We start from the raw sequence: 16,794 nt of genomic DNA on the forward strand, positions 1-16,794 counted from the left end.
TCGGAGCGCCCCGCCCCGCCCCGCCCCGCCGACGAACCGCCCCCTCTCTCAGCGGAGCGCCGGCCCGCTCCGGGGAAGCGGTAGTTCCGCCCGGTGCCTGCGGGCGGAAGAGCGGCGTCGTCTGAGGCTTCGTGAGCTGGGGAGGTTCGCCATGTCGGCCGTCTCGAGGAGCTGCAACCCCTTCGACGAGGACGAAGAGGAGACGCGGGGCGGCGGGGAGGTGTGCGGGGCGGAGCGGCAGCGCTGCCTGCAGCAGGAGGTGCTGCGCCGCTCGGCCGCCGCCGCCGACAGCACCGCGCGCTCCCTCTCGCTGCTCTACGAGTCCGAGCGCGTCGGTGTGGCCGCCTCCGAGGTGGGTCCGGGCCCCGTGGCAGCAACCCGACGGCGGGGCTGCCCCTGTTCTCGGGCTGGGCCGTGTCCGGCCCGGACGCGCCGCTGCCCCGCTCCGGTGTGGGTTTTGATTCTGGCGTTTTCCCGTCCTCTGGGCGCCGTCGATCGTTCTCGGAATCCATCGGCGTCTCGGAGGCAGCGCATCCCTCCGTATCGCGGTTTGCTGCTGGAGAGGGCTGGTTTTTAAAGCGTGACATCCCAGTTGGAGTCTCTTTACACCGAGAGCAGAGCTCAGCTTCTTACTGTCAGTTTCTTACTGGGTTTCATTAACAGCGCATATACTTAGTTTTCAGCGACTCTCTAATAAAATGAGACGTCTGCGCACTTAGTCGTTGATCATACTGTTGGTTCCACCTCTATTAATCATTTCCTTCATTCTCACGTACTTGTTTTGGAGTGCAGTTTATATTCAGACATCACTAATGAGGGCCTTGCCGTGATGTCATCCAGTAATTGGGAGTTCGCCTGAGCGCAGCAGCGTGACCGCCAGAGTGACCGAGCTCTGCCCTGTGGTCTCTGTGTTATGAAGGGCTGAGATGAGAGACCAAGAATTGAGTCTTAGCATAGCCCTTGGTTTTGCACCGGCATTAGCTGAGGGCAGGTCTTCTATCAGAATGAATCCTTGGATTGCTTTAGCGCAATGCCACTGAAATAACACAGCTGTGCATATCAGGATTTGTAACTCCTGCACTGTTAGCATTACCTTAAAGCTAATCCTGCAGTAAGGAAAAAAATTCTAGCTGTATTTACTTTCTTCAGCTAGTTTGTTTACAAATCATCCAGAACAACCCAGCGATGTGAAAATAGCGTCCCTGGTTAATTTCCAGTTTCAGAACTAGACATAGAACAACAGGAGTGAGTGAAAAGGCTTGCAAGCCTTTAGGAGTAGTCTGCACAGTTGAAAGAGTTGTTGTTTTGGGTTTTTTTTTAAGCACATTTATTAAAAATGCTTGATTTTTCAGTTTACCTTGGCTTTACTAGCTTCATTTTATCTGTCAATGTCCATTAGGAGCTCATACGTCAAGGAGAGGCACTGAAGCGTACAGAACAAATGGTTGATAAGATGGACCAGGACCTGAAGACTAGTCAAAGGCACATAAATAGCATTAAGAGTGTTTTTGGAGGCCTGGTTAACTACTTCAAAGCCAAACCACCCGAGAGCAAACCAGAACAAAATGGAATGCCTGAATATTATGGCAACAATAGGTAAGTCAAATGAAAACTGTATTGGGGCGTGGTACTGTTTTCTTGGGCTCAAGCAGGGGAGTTGGCTGTCATCAGAATTTTTCTGAGAGAATCGGGATCTAGAGCAGTTCTTCTAAAGTAAATGTTAAAGTGGGGTAGTGCTGTCATATATTTCTCATTCTGTTACCAGGGCCTTAGCTGTCTTCTCTGTGCTCTTTGATCCCTCTCCAATTACCTGACTCTTACAAAGAGAGTGTTCTCTGTTTCCTCACAGCGTCACTATTTTCATTCATGTGTCTTTCTCCTAAACTCTTCAATTAACTCTTCAATCTTCTTTTTTTTTCTTTCTTCCCCACAGCATCTCTGAAATGTCACCACAAAATCAGAATTTAAAAATTATTTATTGATTCTGTAAACTCCTGAGATGGTGTCTGGTTCCCTTTTTGCTTTAACTCTGAAAAAAATATACTTTTCCTTATATTTGTAATGGTAAGAATAACTTCAGATTTTTAGGAGTTTATTCGCAAGTTATTTTTCAGAGTCCCCGAATCATCGTGCTTAATTCAGTTGTATGAGGAAATTACGATTTTGCAGCATTGGCATGCTTCTACTTAAATATTATGCATCTTTCTCAACTTTTTTTTTTATTAAAAGCTGTAAACAGAAATGAATTACTGTGTCTTCCAGTACTTGTCTGTCTTCAGCTGAGAAATTTATGTAAAGCATGGTAGTGCTGTATGGATTGATTTTCCTGCTTCCCTTTTTCATTTTCAGTTGGAGGAAAGGAATAGGTTGCCTCCAAGACTGCAGATGTGGTTTTGTGCTTGATATCAAAGCTTACACTATTTTCAGCACTAGAGCAACCAATTCTGTTTTCACTGAAGATGTGATAATAATTAGTTGTAAAGGGATATGTTGGATCAGGTGTAGTAAGTTCTCTTTTCCTGGATGATTTCAATGCCTGTTCTTTAATTGATTCAGAATGAAGCCTTTGATCCGTAAGAATATTTTAGTTTTATTATTTCTATTACCAGATTAAAAGAAGCAGTGATGTCTAGCAAAGATCAAGACCCAAAATATCAGGAAAGTCATCCGAATTTAAGGCGCCTAGATAATTCAGGTTTGTTTATTTTATACTGAATGCCTGTTGTCAAAGTGGAGGGAACTTGCTCAGTGGTGAAGGTAGGACCAACTGCTGACTTGTGTTGCTACCTAATTTCTGGAGGCTGGTATTCTAGCATTCCTGATTTGTAATTTTTTGAGAAAAGAAATGCTTTCTGGTAACATCAATCTCCATTACATTTCACAAAACATTGAGTCTGTCCAACAGAGGGTAGAAGTGACTCTCTAGTGGCTTTACCTGAGCGAATGTTAGCTGATAGAAGGTAGTAAACTTGTTTTGTTGGTAGTGGGATTTATTGGCTATTTTTGTTTGGTGTCTTTTTTTTTTTTAGCTACACAGTGGAGTTACAAAAGACAACAAGAGGGTGATTATAGCTTTATAATTGTTTATTTTGAGTGTGTCCGGTAGGAAGTGGTGTTGGACTGCTTTTGATGCTCTTGCTAACTGGTTGTATAATTACATGGCAACTATAGTCAAATTAAGTTTTGATAGCTTTCCAAAACTTGATTCTTGTTTCTTTATTATATACTTTATTTTGTACTCTTAATAGATAGTGATTTCAGCAGCATAGATTCAATTTCTTCAGTGCAACGGGATGCCTATCCAAAGAATCAATGTCTGCAAGCTTACCACAAAAAAATTGATAACAACTTAGGTAAGTGAGAAAATTGAAGCTGTTTGACATAGTACCATTTTCAATTTTCTGTTCTCAAGCCAGAGAAACCTTAATATATCCCCGAGAACTTTTTTTGCATAGTTCATGTGAGCTTTGATATAAAAAAAAAAACAAAAAAAAACCAACGCTTGTAGATTGTCTTTCCAAACCATCTACACCAAAAGCATGAGTCCTCTTAGATCATATATTGACCGTAAGAAAAGCAGTCTTACTAAATGTGAATATGCAAGTAAATCTCTGGTCATTGAATGAGAAAATGCTGCTGATGTATCCCAGGATATGAAAATAATTCCCAGGATATGTTAATATTTCTTTCAATCATCCTGTGACTGAAATATCATTAGGACAAGCAGGCTAATCCTTCCATTTTCAAGGGAAAAAAAAAAAAAAACAATAACAAAACAACCTTATTAAGATACTAGTAGTGTTAAAAATAGTAATGACTCTACTTGACATCTGGATTAGAGTAGTATGGTACTTATTACCTCATTATGTAAAGTTTACCAGTTATCTTGAAAGACATATTAAATTTATCAGACTGACAGCTGTATCATGCATGTGTTAAATTGCACACCGATTTGGACCAAGAGAACTTAAAACTTCTAACTTAAAACTGCATCTTTTGAAATAAACATGTTTTGCAGAAAATAGAACAATTGAAAGGTACTGAATAATTAGTGAATTTGCTCCATTTCTTTTAGTACTTCCAAAAATATTCAGCTGACTTTTTCATTTTGCTGTAGCGTATATACAAAGTGTATACATATGTCACTATTTAGCTGACCTAACAAGAAAAGATTGGGAGGAAATCAGAAAGGAATAGATCAAAGAGAAATAATCAAGCATAAGAATTAGTGGAAACACATTTTTCTACTCACAAATCATGCAAAACTTACTAGCTTTAGAAGCATCTGTATCAATCGTGCACACAACAGCATAGTTTTTTTGTAGTCAAATTCTGGAAATTTAATTTTCTCATCTATGTTAAATAATTAACTGCTTAAATCTTCAGAATCTTCAGAATATTTAGAATATCTCTGCATGCAGATCAGTTGGGAAAAAATAGCTTATTGTTAATACTGAGCTGAGGAAAGATACAGTCCAGTTTTCAACAAGATCTTTTAAAAAGTGAAAACTACATTAGAGTTACATACAGTAGAGTATCATTATAAAGGTTGAATTTGATTTTAAGTATTTGACTTATAATGGAAATAAATACAAATTACTTTCTGATTGTATTGCAGTAGAAGCATTTAAATTTTGCTTCTTGCATTGTTAGAGAGTACTTGGATATGAGCAGTTGTAAATAATTTTTTCTAATTCAAGGTTTTGGAGGAGAGAAAATCCTGGTAGTATCCATTTAAAACAATATGCTTTCTACTGCTTTGAATCCTTATGATCAATCTTTCCTTTGACAGATGAGATGTCTTCCGGATTGAGTCGTCTGAAAAACCTAGCTCTTGGTCTGCAGACAGAAATAGAAGAGCAAGATGATATGCTGGATCGGCTAACCAAGAAAGTAGAGATTCTGGACGTCGGTATTAAAAGCACCGATAAAAAAATCCGACAACTTTAAAGATCTAACAAATTTTTGTCCAGCATTAGTTCTTCTCAGTTGTCTTTTCTCAGCAGTTCTCTTTAAAAAGAAAAACAACCTTGGATGATATTTCTTTTTTTTTTCCCCTCCATTAGGCTATTGATTTTGTTGACATTAAAAGCATAGCATACCTTAAATTTCTTTCCAGTGTACATCGGAAAAGTGCATTTTGAGTAAAATCTCTTAGTACTCTGTTAATTTTTGTGTATTACTGTGCATTGTGTGCATGGAGGAGTCCAGGGTCTACAAAGCTTCGGTATCCCTGGCCTGAAAGCTGTGATGAGAAAATTAGCTACGTTTTGCCTTTTTAGTTCCAGGAGGGGCAGGGAGAACAGAATATATTCCTTTGTTCAGATCAAGCATTGCAAATTCTGTTTACCTACAGCTATTTTATATGCTGAAAAAAATGCCAATTTCCAGCTGTACAAATAATTCTGAGGTGACTTCCTTCTGGCATTTTTGGGGCTTAAGGAGCTAACTGTTCAATGGAAGGTGTAAAAGGTAAACTGTCAAGAGCGTAATGCAAGAATGATAAAATCCTGTGCTTGTTCTTGTTCCTAAGATGACTTTTTCCGATGAGCAGTGGTATTTATGAGTGGATCACTGGATACTATCAGCTTTATGCTATTTTCAGTAAAAAAAAATCAGTAAAGGTATGTTATGGTTTGCAAGAAATGTTGATTGGCAAGTACCCAGAAAGTTTGGGTAACAAAGTCACAATTCATGCATATGTACTTCCTAAGATTCTTATGTAGCAATTGTCACTATCTGCTCTCATTTTCTGCCCTTTCTCAACTTAGTTATGTAGGTGGTTAGTTTCCATTTTAGAAATGGAGAGTTGGTCTGCTACTGTGCAAACAGGTGATGGCAAGTCATTCTTTAATTTAATATTTATTCCTGATAGAGGTGATTCAGGAGCAAGCAGATACTGCATTCTCCTTGAACACACCTTGACTGTTTTTAAGAAGCTCAACTATGATGCACATACTCCTGCATTAGCTTTAGCAGATAAGATAAGTTCTCATGGATGAAGAAAAGTTCAAAATGTTTTGAGTCTTCCAGATACAAGCTGGGTCTTCTATTTCATTTTATTCATTTGTAAATACTACTGTAGAATAACTACACTTCTGCTCCAACCTGAAGACATGACAATGAGAACTAGATGTCTCTCTTGAAAACAAGTAATTTCAGTTTGGAACCTGTGTCAGTATTGCAATACTTGCTATCAAAACTGACAGTGAAAAGCCAAGAAGAGAGTCACTTTGTGCTGGTGCAATATTCTCTTCCAAGTTAATGTAACGGAGGTGTTTAGGACTACCAGGCTTGTACCTTTCATGAGTGTCACATTCATGCTCTTTTTTAAAGGGAATTCGTTACATTGACTTGCTATAAAGTTCACCCAATAGGCTAAAGATATCTAAGAAAACTTGACGATTTCTTGATTTACTATGTCTCTGGGGAATTCAACTGTAAAGACAAATGAATTACAAAAAAAAACAAAAACAAAAACCACACGCTTCTAAGGCATAGTGTTATGAAAAGTACATGATAGAGTTGTGAATTAGATTGAAGGTGTGCTTCTGTTTCTCCTAACCTTGCTACTATCATTAATTTAGTCCCTAAAAAAATAGCATTTGCAGAAACTTATAACTGCATGAGCTTTTGAGCATGAAAAGTATTATTTGCTTTCGCTTTAAGATATCATTTATACTAATATGAAGTCTTGAAGAAACTTAATGTCAATGTTATGATCTCCCTTCTTTGTCAATGTCATAATTAATTCTCTTTAACTGTTAGAATAGTCATTACTTATATGATCTAATGCCTTGAGAAGGTTTAGAGATTTATTTGTTATACTAGTCATTAGTTATCAAAATCTGTTAAGCATGTCAGTGAAGGAATATTGCAATTATGATTGTATTTGTACTGATTATATATTTTACTTACTTCCCGTTTTAGTAATAGGGTATAAAGAAGAGTGTTTTTACTTATCCCAGTGCTGATTAACGGAAACATTTGCATCTTCAAAAGGATTTGTAATATCTGTCAAGAACATAGGATATTCAACAACAAAAAACCACCACAGTGAATAATTTGGTGTAGGTTGAAATCTGCCCTCATTTATATGCAGATATTTCAAAATTAAGTTTTTTCCAAAGTCAGACTTCAGTAACTTGGATGTAGATTGAGGTTTTTTTCCCCACTAAGTTTGGGTTAGTGGAGGAAAAGTGTAGCTAGAAGATCTTGTTGTGTTACATGAAATAAATGCAGAGCTTGATTCCCAGCTAAAATTTTAGTTTATTTAACTGAATGTTGTCTTAACAATATATTGTCTTTCTGAAGTCAGCTCTTCCTTTTTTTTTAGTTTTACGTTAATTTACAGGATGAACTCAATTGTTTTGGTCAACAGCTTAGTTGTATCAGCATTACTAAATGTTTTGCACATTCTGAATGTCTTTGGCCTTGAAAACATAGGCAAAGAAGGGGAATAAAAAGAAATTTTAAAAATCCGTTTCTGCTTTGAGAGCCTTATAATCCAAGCAGACTACAATCTCCAACATGCAGAGATTATACAGGAGTCTGACTTCTCACGTCTTTAACAATTTAATTCATTGTCTCAGTAACATGTTGTAATGCTACAAGGTGATGGAGAAAGCACAGCAACAATAGCAGGGTGACAAAGTCTTTAGCTGCAGCAAATGAGAACAAGCCTAAATGCAGCAGCAGCAGACAAAGGAGGAGGGGAAAAGAAAAAAAAAAACAAAAAACAAAACAGCTGCTTTTGAAGGCCTCAGGAAGGAAAAAAATCTTCAGCAAAATACCCTCGCCTCCACTGCCAACCCTTAAGTGAGGCCTGGGAATGGGTGGATCCTGGCTCCAACTCTTCAGGTCATTCAGGTACATTGTATGCACCTGAACTCCTCTGGGCTGGCTCTGCTTTCCCACCAGGTGTTCTATCACTGCTTCAACCTGTGATTTATGTGCACTGTGTGTGATTATTTTCTTACTACTTAGGCTTTTCTGTTCTATTTATTAATTTTGTTTTGTTAAATAGCCTTTTTTGAATGATTGTTTCACATGTTGAGTTTTCTTTCTTAGGGGAAGAAAAATGGTGATGGGAATGATTAATATTTGCTACTAACTGAGTTACCTTTCTCAACTTTCATGTTTTTATGTTTTTTGCTGATTTACAACAGTATTTTGTACATGTAATATTTTTTTCTCATTAGAGTAACTTTTTCTCCTGCAGGAAGGTGGAAATTCCAAGGTAGGGAAAAAAAGCACCATGATCTTTGCCTTTCCAAGAAATGCCACTTTATATTTGTAATGACAAACTTTCTGTAACTTTTTGTACTCTTTTCTGTGATGAAGTACAATTTTATTTCTTTTTGGATAACATTGAAAAACTTACTTTGTATGAAGTATAGGACTTTCAGAAGACTCAAGTGCTAACTTGATAACTTAAATTGTTTTGTCTATGTGTTTGTGTTGGCATAAGAAGTTGATGTTCTTGCAGCAAAATAGCTCTAATTAGTATTATCCCTATTGACTTGAGTAGAGACCTAATACTAAGGTCAGAGTAAGAGAGAAAAATATTATTTTCAGTCTAATTTGTAAAAGGATACGTATTGTTTCTCAGAAAGTTTGCTAATAAATGTTGAAGAGTTGTTAAACACTGGGAACTAGCATACACTTTCTAACGTGTGTAATAAGATATATGCTAAAAACAGGAAGGAGGAAAAAAAAAAAGTGGGAATAGTCAGATATGTTTACTAGTTTCCTCTGTGTGTGTGATTTGAAGCTGCTTGACTGTTGAATTAAATACTGTAACAAATTATGCATAGCTGAATTTTAGTCCGTGCTATGAAGATGCGTTGCTGCGTCTGAACTCTCATCTTACTGAAATTACTCGGACACCGTTCTGTGCCCTATTGGAGTGTACCACGTGTGCTATCCAACATTTCGAAGAGAAACTACTGCCTTTATTTGGGTTATATGTAAATGCTCTCTATATGAATCTGGTCTTTACCTGAAGAAGGTTTTACAGTTGGTGGTATTTTTTGTTGTTGCTTTGATTTCTAATATGTGGAATTTACCTGAAATATTTTGCTGCCTAATAGCTTTTCTGAAGTAATGTTGTTTGATAAATGGTGAAATAGGTAATACGAGCTCTGCCTTCTGAACCAATAGATCTTTATAGGCATTTTTAAAAGTATAGCTTTTTTGTTTAAACCAGACTTTATGTCTATACCACCCAAGTATATCACTTGCTTTTTCTTTTCTTTAAATGTTAAAATGGACTGCAATTTGAAAGATTGAATTAAACAAGTACTGAGTGGTAAGCAGGTTAATAAAGGTGTTTATTGTTAATAGAGGGATTTTGCCTCTATTTATTTCCCTTTTTTTTTTTTTTAATTACAACTTCAGATAATTCTTTCCTGTAGTAAAATCTGTTAAATTCCTCAACGTTTTCTGTAAATTTTGAGTCAAAATGGAAATTAGTTTGGAGCTGGTGGGTTTTGCTTTCTGAGCATAAAAAGACGACATTGCGTTTTACTTGACTCTTGAGTAGATATTCTTAGATAGTGAAAGTGGAATGCAGATAAACATTAATTTGTGTAAAGCCTTTACTGGCAAAGAGGAAATCATCTGAGATGTTACTTGAGGAGTAATGTAGCCATAGTTCCTGGTATTATCAAGAATATAATAAACAGTATGCATGAAGAAGACAACTAGGATAGGAATAAGACGCAAATAATTGTACCGTCTTGAAAACTTAAAAGCAACAGGTATGTAATATTCCTGTATGGTCCCAAATTTTGAGTTGGCAAAAGTCTTCAAAATGTCCTGGTGTTATCTGGGTTCTTACCTGTGTATGAGGACAGGAACTTGGCTTCTGTGTTTTTTGTTTTTCATAATGAAGTTTAATTTTTTCTGAAGTTGTGACGCAGAGATTCAGAAGTGCTACTGCAGAATCTCTGGAAAGGGAATCTTTATACTGGATAGGCTGGCAGATTCTAAAAATCCAGAGAACTGTTTTGCTGCCTCTGCAGTTCTCCAACAAACAGGAACTAAGAGCTCTTCCTTTTATGCACCTTTTTATTGTATACAGAAATCTCAAAGTCAAGAGTATAGCAGAGAATGTAGAGAGTGGTGTAGGGAAGTGAATACTGAATCTTTGCCAAGAATGTTATTATCTTTTGTTGCTTGCATGGAAAATCAGTTTCTGAGACTTAGAAGATGGTGCTTCACACTGCTTTGTTTCTAGCTGGTCCAGCAATTCACTTTTTTTCTCAAAAAGCTGCTCGTGCAAGTATGTACAGATGGAAAGAGTAGGACCTGGGCTTCTGTCTGATGTTTTTTTCTCTTTCCCCTACTTCTGAAGTGTTGTTTTGTTTTTTTTTTTTTTAAGCAGGAAGTCCTACAGTTTGCATTTTCTTTTGCTAGGTGATTGGATGATTTGTTTGCTTTCAAATAAATGTATCCCTGAAATGGGAAAGTAAGAACAACTGCACTAGGGTCCTGAACTAAAGGGTTTGTAAGACTCTTGAAAGAAAACAAGGGTGCCATCAGAATGAGTGGACTGCCAAATTAGGAAGATCTCTGGATGTCAGGCAGGGATTTCTAAGTACAATGACTTTGGAGGCCTGTCTCAGCTATTCTAGATGGATTGTGACTTTGTTGATGGCAAGACAGAACTTTATAGAAAATGGCCTTCCAATTCCATTTGTGTATATTTTGGGGAAAATAGCTGTCCTCCTTGGCAGCTGGATTGATTCTTGATGATCTTTCATTTTCCTGTGTGTTAATTGTAATTCTTTTAACAATTAACAGTCATTTGCCAATGATGAGTTCTGCCTGCATGGCAGTACTCTTAAAAGCTGCTAGATTTTCTGTTGCTTAGAAAAAAATCTTTGCTTGGCTTCATTGTGTCTCACAACCCTCACAGCTAATTGTGCATTGAGTTCAAATAATGTGAGCACTAAAATCTGACTTGCTTACCCTGGGATTTGAGCCTTAGACATCTCTTAGAATATATGTGTAACGCCAGTATTTGTTTGCATCTATGAAATATTCATCTGCTATACAGGGATTGATGGGTAGTATGACTGTTTGCCTTCAGAAATTACCTGATTAAACCTGATTTGTATTCACCTGTCTATGGAGAGAGCTTTGTGAGGGAGGAATAGCATCACTTTCTATTTTGCCTACCGGAATAATTTGTGCAGGCAGGATGACCTGGACTTGAGTGTCCAAGAACTTGTTTCTTGTAATTTGACTCCCGTGGAAAGACAAGAACTCTTAAAAGGTGAGAATTTGAGACAATTGCCAATTCAAACTTCTGCAACCTGCCCTGAAAATTCTTGTGCCACTAACTGTGCCACGGAGGGGATGTGAGTAATTTCATCTGCTACATTGTGTGTTGTTGGATTACAGCAGTTGACTTTTCTGATTTTATTTTTATTCCTGAAGTAGCATGCAACAATGTAGCATTGATAGGAGCTAGTAGAATTTGGGGATGCTGATCGTCAATCCTGGCCTTTGGGATTATGCCCACTTCACTGTATGTGTTCAAAACAGCACCACAGACATAGTTGTTAACAATGCGGACACCTGCTTTGCTATGGCCACCTGTGACCTCCCATCAATAGGCCACCAGGCAGATATGGGTAGGTGGGTATTTTCTCCATAAGGACACAGTTGCAATAGTTCAGTGATTTGTTAGTTTTTGTTAGTGTGTGTTTAGTAAGAGCTAATGCACTGAAACTGAGCTGTGCCTGTAAGCAAAGCACAGGTGGGGAAACTTAGCTTGTCAGGGGCCTGTCATCACTGACATAGAACAACTCAAATTCACTACAGACTGACATTTATGGCACAGCAGGAGCCATATCCACATCCAGGTGGGTTATTTGCTATTGGCTGAATCCCTGCTCTTGACTCTTGCATGGGTCTTCTATTGAGCAGCATTTCAAATGCTTGTCCTGCTCAGTGCAGCTGAAAGTAGTGGAGAGGAAGCTCATTAGGACTCTGAAGCACCTGAATGCTCTAGCATTTTCAGCTTCAAATTTCTGAAACTATTTCCTTTCTGCATAGATACATAAGCTAAAGAAACATTTTTTTTTTATTTTTTTATTTTTTTTTTCAATTGCCAGCTTTACAAATCAGGGTTTGAGATACAGCACTGAGGTCTTATTCCCCTCTCAAGGTAACGTGCATTCTGCTGAGTTTACAGTGGCAACCTGTCAGAAGCCTGAGGACTTAATGAGTGACCAAATGAGATAAGATGAGCAACTCAACCAAGGCAACTTTTCACCGTGATGTATATAGTAGAACATCACTTATTTCCTGGTATCATTAGACACTGGCAGCCAGTGGCAATGACAGAACAGTGGGGTTTGGATGTATTAGAATGAATTAAAGAGCTAAGACCTTAATTCAGAAATGAACTTAAATATAGACGTATTTTTGTGTTGTTGAGAATCACATTAAAACTGTTTAACTTCCTTTCACTGTTATGGTTAGGCACATGTAAACATACTACTTAATGATCTTCATGAATCTCTAGGGGTAGTCTGCTTCCTTGGGTCTCACATGTCAGGATTTAAAAGGTAAGTACTGAAAGAACAATTTTCATTTACTATTTGAGAGAACCATTCATTCCAATTTACCCTTCCATGGATCAGTGATAAATTATGGAATTGATAACATTTGGAAATATTTCTTAAGCCTCTACAACCTTTTACATGCCTGTTCAGAACTACTTAAAATGAATGTTCTTAAGGAAAGGAACTTCTGATGACAGTCTCAGATGCTCTGTGATTTATTTATTCAATTATTCATAGGCCATGTAGTATAAATATATAATTTATTTTTATTTTGACTCTCATTAACTGTTCTGCTATTTTAGTACCTCTGTAGTAGTATGAAAGAAATATGAAGACTGGAAGGTTGCTGGGTAAAAGAAAAGTCTCTGTGTGAACAGCTGGAAGGGATAATATGTAGAACTAGTGGAAAGAAGAATTAAAGGTGATGTTGAGATAGGCTCAATATTGTCTATTTTCCATTCCCATCAGAAATATCAACATAAACAGCTGCTACTTTACAAAGTCTCTGAAGCAAATTCTGCTGCTTTAAATAACTGTATTCTACAGAAATCAAATGGATTATGAAGTCTGTGAGCAGACTTCCAGGGAACATCTTGCTCTTTGGGAACATGTCCATGTTGATGCTCATCATACCTTCCTGCACAAGGGGGAGAACAAAAGGCTTCTTTTTCCTGCTGCTATATTTATATGATTCAGGCAAGAGCTGGAAGGTTGGACTATGTGCAAACCAAATACACCTGAAAATAATACCACAATGTCGTATGTAACTACAAAAGGAGACTAGAGAGGAAGTGATGTCTGAGATAAGCAGTATAAGAAATGCTGTTTTGTTGCTTTGCAACTAATAAGTTGAGGAGACAACATACTGATCCAAACAAGTCAGAGAACCCTGACTAACCACAGCAGGACCATACCGCTCGCTTACCAGAGTCTTAGCATCACCAGCAAGTGCAGCTGCATTGTTTTTGAAAAGAGCAGTTGGACAGGAAAGGGACAGACCATTCCAGAATGTTCAATGTTCAACTTTATATTACAAATGAAGATGGATTCAGTCTGCTTTGTGTTTTAATCCTATGGCCTATATTTGGCTATCTCTGTTTTGATATCATTGGTTGAACAGAATTTCCAGTCTTTTAGCAACAATTTGTTCTCTCGCTTTGTAAATGAGTATGATCAGTCACAATCCAGACAGAATCATAGAATTTCTCAGGTTGGAAAAGACGAAACCAAGCTCCTGTTTGCAGGCACAAACTTGGCAATATCTGTTAACCGAACATACTTCTTGCATTGGGCAACACAGTGTATGTTACCTCAGTGAGATTCTGGGCTAAGTAAGAAGCATGTAGATATTTAAAGATCTTTGGGAGGGCACACAAAAATTGTGGTTCTTTCATTTATTTAGCTCTCACATTCCAGCATAACCAAAGAAACAAAAGAAGAGTTTCTTCTTATTATTAGCATCTATGTTTCATAAAATGACAATAGAAAGAAATGCACAAAGGCTTTGTATTTGCTCTGATAATGCAACCTTACTTGATCCAGTGTCCACACCAAGCTCTCGTTGAATTTCAGCAAATGATTTGCAGATAGCCAATACAGAAGGGGGAGAACTCTGACCCTTATTTACTTCCTGAATGCAGTATTTCTTGTGCAGAAAGAGGGTGACAAATAAAAGCCACTGCATATCTGGACCTGCACACATTCTTTTGCAATTAATGCTTTATCCAGTCATATTACTCTATGATGAACACCAAACATCTGCAAATTATGGCAACAAAATGCTAAATATATGTTTCAACTAGTACTTTGTATGTTTTCACCTTTCCTTTTTTCTCTTTTCATTTTCTAAAGATACCTATATGGCATAGTATATTTTGCTGAAATTTATATTGCTTTTATATGTTGTAGACATCTTGTAGGCGTATAGAAAAAGCAGGAAGTACCAAACACTTTTTTTTTTTTTTTAATCTGGGCAGATCTTCCTAAAAGATACGCATCTCTAAGAAGATTAACTATATGCTAAAAAGACAGGATTACAAATTCCCTTTCTTATTTGTTAAGGCTGCCTCTGCGTAAGAGTTTTTTTCCCTTTGCTTAATATGCCCGATACAAGAAGTATCAGTTACACTGAAAGCACTGGCATAAAGGGGCACAACTGTCTTAATCACTGTGTCATCTAAATTTATTCTAGTGGCAGTTGACAAAAAATGCTTACATATTGCTTCTGTTAGCACTGGTAGGAATATTTTTAAAGGTGGTTTAGACATTCTGTTCTGATGACTTTGTGTAAATCTGTGTAAATCCTACACTCTATTCTATGTTGGTAGTCTTGCCAGTTATTTCTCTCAGAAATCTGGAAGATAGCAAATGTGTATGGCTACTGAACCTCTCTGGGAAACATCTGTGTTTGTGTCTTGAAAATGTTACTTAAGACTAAAGTTCCAGAGAAGCCAGTCTATTACTTTTAGGTTGTATATATCATGAAGAACTATGAGGTGCAGAGAACTCCTATTGAAACCTGTTCCACTAACAGTTCTCAACTGAGAAAGATGAGAGTAAGAAAACTCGTGATTTCATCTTCAGCTTTCTGTAATCCTACAAGGTAACAGGAGAAGTAAAAAGGAAGGTGGATGGGTGCTCTGTTACCTGAGATAGCACTACACGGTCTACTAAGAACCTGTTTTTGAAGAGGGTGAACTTGAGAAAATAATGCTGTTTTCAGGAAGAGGTTGGGGATTTCTGAACCTATTTGTCTCTCAAGTTAATGCAGAAAAACGTACAGGTTTCTACAAAAGCAGGAATTCGGGCATAAAGTGAACAAAGCATTTCCTTAATAATAAAATTAATGCAAAAGGGTGCAAGCGTTGATCAAAGATTTTATTTTTCCATGATTTGGGTTCATTTTTTTCACAGATTTACCAGCTAGTCTGTCTAATTAGAAGTCTCCATTCTTTGGCTGCCTATTCTCATGAAACTTGCAGAAATCTTCTAACTTTGAGTCTATTCCTCTCCATCACATGGCTGAATTTGGCCACTGGTCTGAAAACTTGCTATGATGAAGAAGAGGAAACAGGAAAACATAGTGAAAGCGTAGCCATAAACAACTTGTCTGCTTCTTGGGATGAGGGGGAATTCATAGCTCATGTTTTTAGCAAATGTTTCTTTCCCGGATTAATTGAAGAGGAAGAATATTGTAATGGCCCTACAGAGAATGAAAAGTCTGTTTACCATCTGCATGTTTTACCACTATAAAATATAATTAGGTTTTTGCTTTTCTTGGCTTTATTCTGTTTCCTGGAAAATAGAATTATGTTAAGAAAATGAACTCTGAAGTTTACTTGTCAAGGATCTATTTTGAAGTAAATTGCTAAAAGGCCCTAACAATCAATATAATCAGTATTTCCTAATTCACTTTATTAATCTGTGATTGGAAAACATTGGCTCGCTAATTCTTGCTGTAGGGCAGAGGTAATAACCAAAGACCTCTTTAGACCGTTTCCAGCCTTTTATTCCAACAGTCTATTTATGCATGCTTACTAGTTATTCTGCCGAATGGCATTCAACCACTAAGCCCATTTAGGCTAAGATTCTATTTTGTCTACTTGTAAGTACAGTTAGGTTTCTGTCATTCCGGAACTAGTGAAATTAGTGATAGAAGCACATTTGATTTGTATTAGTTACCACCTTTCTTTTCACCGGTTGTATTTTCTAAGAACATATAATCTCTATCCATGTCATGGATATATTGCCCGAGAAAATTCTCTAAAGGAATTCAGCTTCAAAAAAGTTTTGCATAGCAAGCAGCCCTGACCCCTCTGTCTTGATTTTGAAGACATGTTGATTCTCACACCCTTTCTTCTGCTTTGCATCACTGACCAGTAGACCTCTGTTTTTACAAGGCTAAGATGAAGAAGCTGCAATTTCAGATGCCCAATACATTACCATGCAAGTGATTCAGCACCTGCATTGCAAGTCCTGGAGAGTGCAAATGTACAGAGAAGAACCAAGTGATGATGTTAAGACACAAGGAGCATAAATGTCAGTGTTCTATGCAGAGAGAGACAGAAATGGCTTCTTTAAATGAAAATGTTTTCTGGAGGAAAGACAGACACACTGCTTGCAAGTCACAAGTGAATTATCATTGTGGCATGAGCTCATAGTGGGGAATCTGAAGACCCCCAGCCTCATTGCTATTAGCCCTCAACACTTCTATTCA

The 16,794-nt window shown here is 37.5% G+C and overlaps 1 protein-coding gene across 1 annotated transcript; it reads left to right on the forward strand.

Annotated features, from left to right (window-relative positions):
- The first annotated feature begins 1 nt into the window (after nucleotide 1).
- Nucleotides 2-9,348, forward strand: SNAP29 (synaptosome associated protein 29). The gene is made up of 5 exons (XM_031592852.2): nucleotides 2-352; nucleotides 1,400-1,596; nucleotides 2,610-2,695; nucleotides 3,249-3,353; nucleotides 4,793-9,348. The coding sequence occupies exons 1-5, from the start codon at nucleotides 152-154 to the stop codon at nucleotides 4,948-4,950; spliced, it is 747 nt and encodes a 248-aa protein (XP_031448712.1). The 5' UTR covers nucleotides 2-151; the 3' UTR covers nucleotides 4,951-9,348.
- The last annotated feature ends 7,446 nt before the right edge of the window (nucleotides 9,349-16,794 follow it).

Source organism: Phasianus colchicus, chromosome 18 (genome assembly GCF_987193195.1).
Source record: "Phasianus colchicus chromosome 18, bPhaCol1.hap1.1, whole genome shotgun sequence".
In the NCBI taxonomy this organism is placed as follows: Eukaryota; Metazoa; Chordata; class Aves; order Galliformes; family Phasianidae; genus Phasianus; species Phasianus colchicus.

Coding starts and splice junctions, on each gene's coding strand:
- SNAP29 (XM_031592852.2), top strand. CDS start 152: ATGTCGGCCGTCTCGAGGAGCTGCAACCCCTTCGACGAGGACGAAGAG. Junction 1,597..2,609: donor GAATATTATGGCAACAATAG/GTAAGTCAAATG, acceptor TTCTATTACCAG/ATTAAAAGAAGCAGTGATGT. Junction 2,696..3,248: donor AAGGCGCCTAGATAATTCAG/GTTTGTTTATTT, acceptor TACTCTTAATAG/ATAGTGATTTCAGCAGCATA.